Raw genomic sequence first — 11,442 nt, forward strand, 5'->3', positions numbered from 1 at the left:
ATTCGTGTAGCCATGTCAGATTAAAGTTTGTGACATGTCATATGCTGGTTGGTTGGGCTACAGTAAATGTAGCCAGTAATATTAGTCTAAAAAGATTGTAGAGATTGTTGAATTATGTTGTTTACATCACAGATAGACTTTAGTTAGGTGGCCAATAAAAATCATGATGTACTGGACAGCTGTCTCATCCAAGTAGAGGACTTTATTATGACAATGTAAAATCGGACACAGAACTTTCAAGTCACGCGGTTAGCGATTAACCTTTAGACCAATGAGTCAACGTCCAATGGCTTAAACTCTAAGTTCTAAATATAAGCAAGTGAAAAATATGTAAAAACCCCTTGTACTATTAATAATAATTTCCTCGATAGCAGTTAATTTTGAGAGATCCGATGAAAAATTGGGACGATTAGAGTCTAATCATGTTTTGTATGAGACACTAACCCACAAATGGTATTGGAAAACTGTTGCGCGAAATTGCAAACTGGTTGAAAATTAAAATGTAAATTACTGGATAAGTGCTTAGTAGTCCAAAGCTTGGGTATTTATCACTGGACCTTAAGGTCCTGGATTCAATCCCTGGTGAACTTGAGATTGTGAACTGCTGCAGAGCACCATAATAATTACTTCCCAGTTTTCAGCGGTTGCCCAACTAAAGTCAGTTTGTAATGTACACTACGATAAATAGTACATCTGACAGTGAACAGACGTAAAATCTCGGTTGCCTGAGATTTGTTGAAAAAATACAAATAATATAAGGGGAAAATTTAGGTAATTTTGTGCAGAAATCTTTAGCAGTGGTGCAGATTCATTCAATCTTTATCTGCTTCTGAAATTTGAATATTATTATTGTGATTTTGTATTCTCCGTCTCAAACTTATGTGTTACCTTTTGGGTTTTGTTATGGTTGATATAGATTTTTTTGATCTTTTTTTAATTTTGTGTGTTATTACTTACTATATGACAAAGATCATAGTAAAGTGTACCGGACTGTGACGATAAATATTTGTGCTAAGTTCTACATTCATAATGACTGAAAATGAATGGATAAACTGTTTTAGAATAACTCCTAAAAAATTCATATTCATGATTTTATCACAGTTGTTGAGAATATTGTTTTAAACATATCGAAAGGAATCTTAAACTTATTGAATGAATCTAATTCACTCATTTGATGTTAAATAAGTGGTGAGAAGTCCCATACTAGGACGAAACGGCCGTCCAGGGCTTCAAGGTTTTCAATGGTGGTCTGACATTTATCCATTCATGATATCGATCTAAAATGATAACTTCGACATTGATTCTCTTGTGATCAAGGAATATTTTTTAAAAAATCTCCTAGTACGTTTGAAATGTTCAGTAGCGAGTACTATTATTTCATCGAAAAATTAACCTTGGTTCGTCATGCTACTTTGATGAGTTACCTACTTCGTGGAACACACCTTCGGAATAAACCAAGAAAATAAGATTATCGTAAAAACATGTTTGTATATTAACAAAAAAAGGTAAATATATACATATTATAAAATTTATTTTAAAACGTGAGATTTTTTAATTACTTATTTTTATCCACATTATATTTAGTTTCTATAAATGAAGAATTATTTCGGTTGTAAATTGGTTTTGGATAGTTTATGTTCAAGATTTAATGGGATATTCGTTAAGTCTTCTAGTTCTGGTGGATGATTAGTACCATGAAATATATTATTTATATATTGAGAATTTAAAATGCTTAACTGGTGATTATCACTGATGCTTTGAATAGGTTGAATGAACATTTTATATAATCTGGCAGTTTGGATAAGATGACTTGCACTTGCACGTAGAGATAAAGCTAACAGACTGGTAATAGTATTTGGTGTTGAGAAGACTGACAATGGTGTAGTTGTAGACGACATGGATACTATACCAGTTGTAATATTTGAAACTGCTGGCTCTAAATATTTTGTTGTATTTGACAAATCAGTTGCACACTAAAAGTAAATAGACATTTTAGTTCAAAAAAGATATTTATAAAATACATTTTACAGTGAAACTAAAAATTAGTTGATCGTGAATATGGATGATGTATTTATAAGTTAGAAATGTCAGTCAGTCAGTCAGTAACAACGTAGAACTTCGTACGTACGTACATCAGTTCGAGTTGCCACACCACATCAGCACACAGATGCAGTGGTCGATTCAAATCCCGTAGTGCTAAATGTAGTAAAATTGCAAGCTGTAATCAGAAAAATTAGGGTTTGAAGATGTTATTCAAGGAGTATAATCCAGTGAAATAAATTTGGAACGAGAAAAAAGAAAAGGACATGAAGAATTCAGAAGATTAGAATTTGGGAGAACACAAAGAGTGGATGCATCTGCGCCATTGCAAACGATTTTGAGCCATGTCACTCAGGGTCTCTAACCATCGGTTGCTATCATCTCGCGGTCCCCAACCAGATAGTCTACACCTACCAACATGGCTCAGTCCACTTGTCAGTGACTTCATGGACTTGTGCCATGTTTTGGTCTGGCCGCCCCTAGCTTTCTTCCAATCTACTCCTATACAACGAAACATCGCACATCGAGGCAGTCGGTGGTTGGGCATACGTAACACGTGTCCCAGCCATCTCAACTGATCGAAGTTCACTACTTCATTTGCCATTCTTACATAGTACCCGTTTCTTAACAACCGCGTTATTTACTCGATGGTCCCAGGATATACGAGCGATGTTTCGAAGACACCTATGATCGAATACTAGTAACCTACGAATATCCTCTACTCTTAATGGCCATGTTTCACTGCCATAAAGTAGGACGGAACGAACTGCTGCGCAGTAAACGCGTCCTTTGGTTGATAGACGGATATCTCGCCTACGCCATAAATGACGCAGGTTGGCAAAAGCTAGTCGAGCCTTCTGTATCTGTGCTGAGATTTCGTCACACACCAGACCACAACGGCTGATGAGACTTCCCAGATAAGTGAAGCGGTCGACACACTCAACTACTTCACTCCCTATCACTAGTTCGGGTGTCGATGCAACTCAATCTTGAAGCAACATTTTGCATTTCGGTGGGGAGAATCGTATCCCGAACATGCTAGCATTGTTGCTTAGAGTGGTCATAAGACTCTGCATTTTGTCAGCGTCTTCACCAAATAAAACTATGTCATCAGCATATTCTAAGTCGACAAGTAAACCTCCCGGTAGAAGTTCAACCCCTGGAAATTTAGATGAGGAAAGTGTTATCTCTAAAAGTACGTCGACCACAAAGTTGAACAAGAATAGAGAGAGTGAGCAGCCCTGACGAACACCACTTGAGGTAATCAATTCTGATGACAGTTCGCCATAAGCTCCCACTCTACCGGTTGTGTTCGAGTTAGGAATGTAGGTTTAAATAATTTAAGTATAAACTTTTGAAGTTTTATTCATGAGTAGATGTTAGTGGAAGAACCAATAAAAAACAGTGAGTTATGTTTAGTGAACAATATCATGAGATCGATATCATCAATAGCATGTATGATGAAAGTGCAATATCACAAATGAATAGAAGATGCAAATGTAAAACAATGTATTTTAAATGTTTAGTTAATACATATTGTTAAAATTCATTTTGTGTTGCTTGTTTGAATCTTCTCAATGACGTTTAAGACTGAAATTCATCAGTTTCTTATTGGCATATGTGCATCCTATACGAATTGCTTCGAGATTGCCTTAAGTCACAAGCATTATAAATAAAGATGAGTGGTGGCTAGCAAGGGAATCCAGGATGCAGGTACATCCAACTGACGAGTCCCAAACAGGGCAAAACACGCATCCTGGTTTTCACTGTTAGCCACCATTCATCTTTGCTTATAATACATATTGTTGTTTACAGTGGTTTTTTCTCTTCCCTATAATATATACAAAGCATATAAAATCAAAATGAAACTGGTTGGATAAATGAGTTCAGATGTGAACAATTTCTCATTACCCGTAAAGAATTGAAATTCTCTTATAAATCATGAAACTAAAATGTCAGATATTTTCGAAAAAAAACTAAAGGGTGTTGCTTTTTTTAAAATTTGTACTAGTTATAGGTACTGTTCTACATCATTTTTTACATTTTTCACTTTGATTTGAAACTATTTGTAGCAGTAATTTCTGTTACATATTTTCATGTATTAATAAAGTTCATGTTTATTTATTTATTTGTTTATTTTCGAGATTGAAGAAGTAAGCAACACTCAGTGATGGAGCTTTCATTTGAAAGTAGAAGACTTAATGAGAAATAAACAGTCAGTCAGTCAGTAACAACGTAGAACTTCGTACGTACGCACATCAGTTCAAGAAATGTACAAACAAAAATTAAACAATGTGGTTAGTTCTAAACTATTGAATGAAATTTTAATTACATTACACACTTAGTATTAGAAAACTATTATCAATAACAAATCAACTATTATAGACACTTACAGTTGAATTGATTGGATTCGATTCATTATGTTTTAAATGATAGATTAATGATGGTTGAGTAAACGACATTGGATAAATAAAAGGAATATTTGAGATAGAATTATTTGGTAAATAGACATATTCAGTGTTTATCATATTTATATTATTATCATTTTTATTATCTACAGAAGTGTTGGATGTTGCGTTTATTTGATTAAGTTCCATTTTGGATATCATACTATCTGTATTCCCTGAAACTGGATACAGTATGTTTAACATGCTTGAGTTCGATGTCGAGTTAGATGATATTGGCTGAAAAAGAAAAAATCCCTCAAAGATATTTAAATTTATGTTTATCATAATTAAGTTGATTAGAATTTTTGAAAAATTTTTCACCTGAATTGATTAGCTTCTTACTAGTAAACAGATGAAAACGAAACCAAAGAACCTGTTGCTTTAAAGTAGTTGCCCAATTAGTCATTCAAATATTATTAAGATTAGTAACATAATACAAAAATAAGCGTAAATAACTGTCTTTCGGTTTTCCATTTTCAGGTGTGACTAAACATTGCAAAATAAAGCATAAAAGTACTAGGATTCCAACATGGTTTGGGATGGATTTTATTATGAACTTTGATTTTACATGCAAACAATATAAAAGAATTATAGTTACACTAATTAGAGAAGTAATAAACGAGACCATTACGAACAAGTAAAGAAAAGATTTAATGAAGCTTATAGTTGATAAGGCATCTGTAGTGTGAGTATCATAAGCCATCATACATTGAAGTGAGTAGAGAGACCTAATACTGTTCTAAGCCTTACAAAGTTTTTTCTAACTGTGGTTACCCTTCACGTAGAGAGTCATATACAGAAGACTGAAAAGAAGCCCTTTGCCTGGGCTCCGTTATCATCGGAGCCCCTAAACAGAGATTGTCTACAATATTGGAGGAACTGACAGTATGAAATATTTAGTTTTCTGTGTTTGTAACTGATAATATGTTTATTGTCAAATTATACCGAATTTTATTATTCGTAAAAAAGCAACCGATTAAAGTCATCTAAAAGAAAAACTAAATTACCTTTCCTGTGAAGGCATCTGGTGCTGTAACTAGCCCAACTATATCACTTTGGGTAGATAAATTGTCTTTAAATTTAAACAGCTGAACATTATCATCATTTTTGGATGTATTTATTGATCTCTCCTTATTTTTCGCTTCACACTTATATTCTTCACTCATTTGTTGAATGAAGTTAATTAATTCAGAGTTAACAGGACTTCTATTGAATCGGTCATTGAAATTTGATGAAAGTGATGTATTTGATTGTTGTTGAAAAACTACTTTGTCACTTGGAATTAAATGATTAGTCGATGGAAGAGATGCTAAAGAAGAAATAACAGTTGACTGTAATGGTACCATGTATATAGAACTTATTGATATACTGGTATTTACTTTTAGGGATAGAGTGGATTGACCAGATGTTGATATATTCTTATTCACTTTGTTCAAATTACGTCTATACAGTTTCAGCTGGCCACGTATTTTTAATCTGATTTGACGTGAATCAAATTGAGGAAATGAGGTTTTACAAGCCTCTTCTATTTGAGTTAAATGTTCTTGTGATTGTTGAGTAATTGAAAGATCAGGATCGAGTAACTCGTGAGTTAATCTTCGGACAAAACGCTATCATTAGAATAAAACAATTAGAATCAATGTACAAGAGAACCTAAAATTAAATTTAAATTATATTCATATGATGGCAATGTAGTATTTACATCTATGATGGTATTAGCACACTTATCTATACTAGATAGAATAAGAGACTTAATCCGATATTATGGACTTGCCATGATATAATTACCTAAACTATAGCAGCAGTAATTGTTGTCTTTTTTGTTCCATGCTCTCTAATTCCGTTTTATTTTCTCAAATTGTAGATGGTTATCATCATGGAGCAGAAATGACTTTGAATGCATCGTTCATACATCAACTTAAAAAGAGTTAAGAGTTCACGACTGATACCTTTCATTGCTGTAACACGTATGAAAAATGTGTTACCTAAACAATTTTGAACTAGATCATTTAAAACAACCTTATATCACATATGTTTTCTAAATTTAATATTACTATCTATATCAAACTGATCATACCCGTAAACTGACATAAGTTCTGTAATTATTAATCCCAGAAATTATTATTATCATTATTACAAGTTCTTACATCGAAGTCATGATATAATATGTACTGTCTCATCCTTTCGTAAATGTCAGTAATGTTTCTCTCAAGAACCATTACAGAATATATTCACGGTGTTAATATAATAAAATATTTATTATAAAAAACATAAGGTTACATAGAGTGACTACGCCTACATGGCAGAGCCATGCCATATTCATTAAATGTTCCCACATTGAAATTTTCTGACTTTCTCCGAGTGTTCAGTTACTAACGTAAGTCTTCTCATTTATTGTATATTCGGTTTCAAGAATAATGTAGTTGGGAACCAATGTCACTACAGCTTCATATTAAAAATTCTTCATAATAACAAACTTTAACCATGAAGAGTATAGATAAACAATGGTGAAAAGACTAAGAGTAAGCGATGATGACCAACAACAAGAATATTAAAAATGCTATAACTTTAAGAAAGATGTTTTGATTCATTTTGAACTGCTTACATTCATTTTTGCATTTAAATATATGCACAAGATACTAAGTATGTATTTTAAAAAGTGGTAATTGCCTTTATATACAAACGAGGTGGAATACATTTTAGTTGGACAGGAACATTTGTGGTTAGGTGATTATGGTGATTTGAGGTAGTCAACAGGGAAGCCTGAACCTATATTTTTCGTGCCACTTGACACTTGTCAGACAGGCATACCTCTAATTTTGAGGTAACTGATGCTACCTAGTGCATTCGATTCTGTGTCACCCAGCTTCGCAATCACAGAGCTTACCACAGCTATTCGGGTTGTCATTTTTCATTTGTAGAATTGATATGTTTAAAATTAATTAGTCATTGAGTAATGACTAGTTTCATTTGAAGTTATGTGTGTTTACACCAATTAGCGTAGACATTCTCAAGACTTCAGGAAAGTAAAACGTTTCTGTAATCGGTTTTATTAAACGGTTACTTGAAACACGAATAATCGTTATGAGTTCAAGTTAATTATGTATGTAACATTATCTAAACAAGGCTGTTAATCTAGATATTAATTAAGGTATTCGGTAAAGAAAAATAGTTGTGAAACAGTTTTGTTCTGATAAGTTGACAATCAAACTGTGGATAGACAACATGGGATGAATAGTTGAAAACCTATGTGTTACCGGTATGCGTGCAACGTATACTAGTCTTAGGTGAGACGCTCGCGCGCCAAGACTCAGAGAAAACTCACGGATTTCTTATGAAGATAAATACATATGGCGGATGTGCCTCAAAATGACAGTTTTCCTGTCAGAAAAGCTGATTGGCTTCGCCAATGAAGCATGACTAACCTTGTGGCTGAAAATCTCTATATGATATTTGGATCTGACAAGGTTAATTGAAACTGAGCACAAAAATTTGAAATGAACAAACTAGAACAAATTTACCCCAAATTCTAATTCTAAATATGTTGGTCTCCGTTTCACATAATGCTCGTGTTTATTTTCATAGCTTTCCAAAACCTGAGACGAACTGCTGCATCCAGTCTAGGATGTAAAAGAAAAGTTCAACCTAAGGCAGTTTCTAAAAATTATATCCAAATAATAATAAAAAAAACTTAACTTACTCTTAAATCAAGTGGTTCTTCAGATTGATCCATTTCTATCTAGTAAGAAACCCAAAAAGAAAAATACACAGTTATATACAAAGAGCATTCACTTAAATATTAATTCTACATTTCAATTACAATATTTCTGCAATATTTCAAATGAAATCATTTATTAGATTAAATTACCTGAGACAAAAGAATCTGAGGAACTCATTTGACTGAAGTGTTCGTATAATTCATGTTTTTAAAACTTTTCATTTAGATACGTTGAACAAAACGACAAAATACACATGTATATTATAAAAGGAGGATTTTCTAATCTTGCTGAATGTTAACCTGATTCGATTGTTAAAGTGTAAACTACACACAATGAGATATGATTTCAATACATATTGTTTTATAATATGATATCTTATTAGTCTAATATTCTGTAAGTATGAATATAGTCATAAATCTTTAAAATATCAACGATTCCTAAACATTAAAAATCATTTTAAAGAAAACATCCTATAAGGCCATCATTGAAGTCAATCTTCAAATTATGGTAATTATTACTCAAATGTACAGTATGAAACTAATGTCAAAAAGAATATTGCTTAGTACCTAATATTTTAACTAACGAGAAAACATGAATGAATAATTACTTAAAATGACAAAATAAATGAATATTCATTTATAAAGAGATAAATCCTGGAATTATTTCACTTATTTTAATAGTTGAGATCATGAATCAATTGAAGCTAGACCATCATGAAGAAGCTGAAAGCATTGGAAGATCGTTTCCTCCCAGTATGGGACTCCTCAGGAGTGCGAATCCATGATCCCACTTCGCGAGATTCGAACCCAGGATCTATCGGTCACATGCGTGAATGCTTAACTTCTAGACCACTGAGCCAGCATTTAACGGTGTTAATGTCTAACTTCAACTAATCTACAAGATTGAGTGACACATCCGCTATTGTCTTCAGTGAGTTACTGTTTCACAACAGTCCTGTGTTCGAATCCTGCGAGGCGGGATGGTAGATGCGCACTACTGAGGGGTCCCACAATAGGACGAAACGGCCATCCAGTGCTTCCAGGTTTTCCATGATGGTCTAGTTTCAATTGACTCATGATCTCAACTATTAAAATTACTATAATATCCACAAAACCCCTTCTGATATTTCAATTATGTTTTGAATATTACTTTCCTATCATAGATGAAAACTGACAGTTAATCGAATCGACTTCATTCATAGACTGAATAAGATATAATATCGAATCTTGCTTAGGAAGTCTTTAGGTTGATAACAAATACAATAGTTTCTACGTAGGAGTGTATGACTTTATGAAGTAGCAAGTAACATTCATGACGATTAACTTTTTGACAGTTTCTTTCTTCTGAAATGTGAACTAAAATCCAATTACTGAAATTGTCGTTTCGCTATAAAGGGTTAGTACATTTATGTGATAAATTTCTAACAGATCATAAGTTTTTCCAAGATTGCAAATGCTACTTGACCATAATTATGAATTAATGAAAAGTACAGGTCCAGGGTTTTTCACTGATTTAATCTGATCAGCTATCACTTAATGTCGTACATTAACTCGAAAAAAAGACTTGAGATCTTTAGAACACTGCGATACCTACAATAAACGTGTTATTTAAATCATACAGACGATCTGACCACAATTTAAAAAATATAACACTGAAGAGTACCTAATAAAAGTTTTATGAAGAGAACCCTGTCGATATTTAGTTACATAAAATTTGATAGTTAAGGACAAATAAGGGATATCTGTAAGTTTCCCAAGAGTACTAAATTAATTGAGTCGGTAACTATCAAACAATGTAGTCAAAACTTCAATGTAAAAATGAATCAGATTGACGGTTTAAATATTATATCCTAATTTTTTGACAGTTTATTACTTTCAAATCATTTAGTCTTTAAATAATACATTCCACTATTATGGTGACTTAAAGATATAAGATTAAACTGTAGTTATACTTAACTTTTGTAGTTTAATTTATCTTTCGTGTACAGCTCATTGAAGTATAACCAGTTGAGAAATACAAATTAGCCATAGATAAATGTTATAGAAACAATAAGTACATCTCTTTATTAACTTTACATGTAAATACATAATTCATTCTGTATATCTAAGGGAAAAAGCAATATTTACATAAAAGTTGTTATACTTTTTCCAGATTACTTCAATCATAATTGTATATAACATCAAAATAGAAATTTCACCTACCATATGATAAATAGTATATAAAAATAACCTAAAAGCAGTTTAAAATTATGAGTCATTTTCTTCGAGTTTATATTATATACTCTAGTGATAAAAAGAAAAAAGAAATTATTCTCAAATTTGAACATCTCAAAGAACTTACCAAGTTCATATACCAATGTTTTTCATAATATTATAACGCATGTTCCTAAATATGTCATAATTTTAAATTGTAAGCTCAAAATGACATGATAGAATTCGAAGCAAGTGAATAATCTAATCAATCTGCCCAATTACCCTAGAGTCAGTAAATCCTCGTATATGATTGGTTATTTATAAAGTAAAGACTTATATGGATGATAACTAGGTTTCGATTTTTTTTTTCTTTCAAACTATCAATCCTATCCATACTGGAATGATATTGTGATACACAGGTGTGAGTATTTCATTGAATAACAGCGAAAATTTAAATTAGATATCAATACTTAATGGATTTATAGTTTGAAGTAAAAAAAAAAGTAGCTACAATGACATCTATTAGCATCATTTAAACTTTTCTTCAACTCAGAAGCTATACATAAGTATTTATGTACATTGAAGTGGATAATTATTCTCATGTTTGTTACCAAGTAGGATATTTTACATTGTTAATTTCCGTGGTAAAAAGCTTGTCGACAATATAGTGAAGAAATCTAGAAAGAGTTTCCTCTGAAATAAAAGTGTACTATCTGTTTATTGACCAATAAGCATTGGGATTAGTAGTAGTTTAAATAAAATACGCTATTGCTTATCAGTTTATTACATAGTCATCGATCAAGTCTATCATCATATCGTACGTCAAAGAATCATTAACAGACTGATCAAGGTATTTTATAACTGCTTTAATTTATCATTGTAATACTTTTAAGTTAACCTTACTAAATAAAACATTTCGTACGTTCATCGTTCACTGAAAGGGGCTGTTAAGTCATGTGTTCAGAGGGAACAACGAATTGTATATGTGGTAACCAGAACAATACGCAAATTAAAAAACATTTGTGAATACCATCAGTTGATAAT

At 32.2% G+C, this 11,442-nt stretch overlaps 1 protein-coding gene across 2 annotated transcripts; it reads right to left on the minus strand.

Moving 5' to 3' along the window:
- Nucleotides 1-1,522: 1,522 nt before the first annotated feature.
- Nucleotides 1,523-10,641, minus strand: MPEG1_1 (macrophage expressed 1; the record flags this gene model as incomplete). Of its 2 annotated transcripts, XM_051211896.1 has the most annotated exons (7): nucleotides 10,408-10,479; nucleotides 8,188-8,226; nucleotides 8,009-8,107; nucleotides 5,867-6,097; nucleotides 5,495-5,818; nucleotides 4,434-4,724; nucleotides 1,523-1,973 (listed from the first exon to the last, which is right to left on the minus strand). In XM_051211896.1, the coding sequence occupies exons 1-7, from the start codon at nucleotides 10,408-10,410 to the stop codon at nucleotides 1,602-1,604; spliced, it is 1,359 nt and encodes a 452-aa protein (XP_051072017.1). In that variant the 5' UTR covers nucleotides 10,411-10,479. The 2 variants fall into 2 exon arrangements, with proteins under 2 accessions (XP_051072017.1, XP_012795744.2); XM_012940290.2 differs by lacking the exon at nucleotides 10,408-10,479 and adding an exon at nucleotides 10,547-10,641 and having other exon boundaries at nucleotides 1,602-1,973; nucleotides 5,495-6,097.
- Nucleotides 10,642-11,442: the final 801 nt, after the last annotated feature.

Source organism: Schistosoma haematobium, chromosome ZW (assembly GCF_000699445.3).
Source record: "Schistosoma haematobium chromosome ZW, whole genome shotgun sequence".
NCBI classification, from domain to species: domain Eukaryota; kingdom Metazoa; phylum Platyhelminthes; class Trematoda; order Strigeidida; family Schistosomatidae; genus Schistosoma; species Schistosoma haematobium.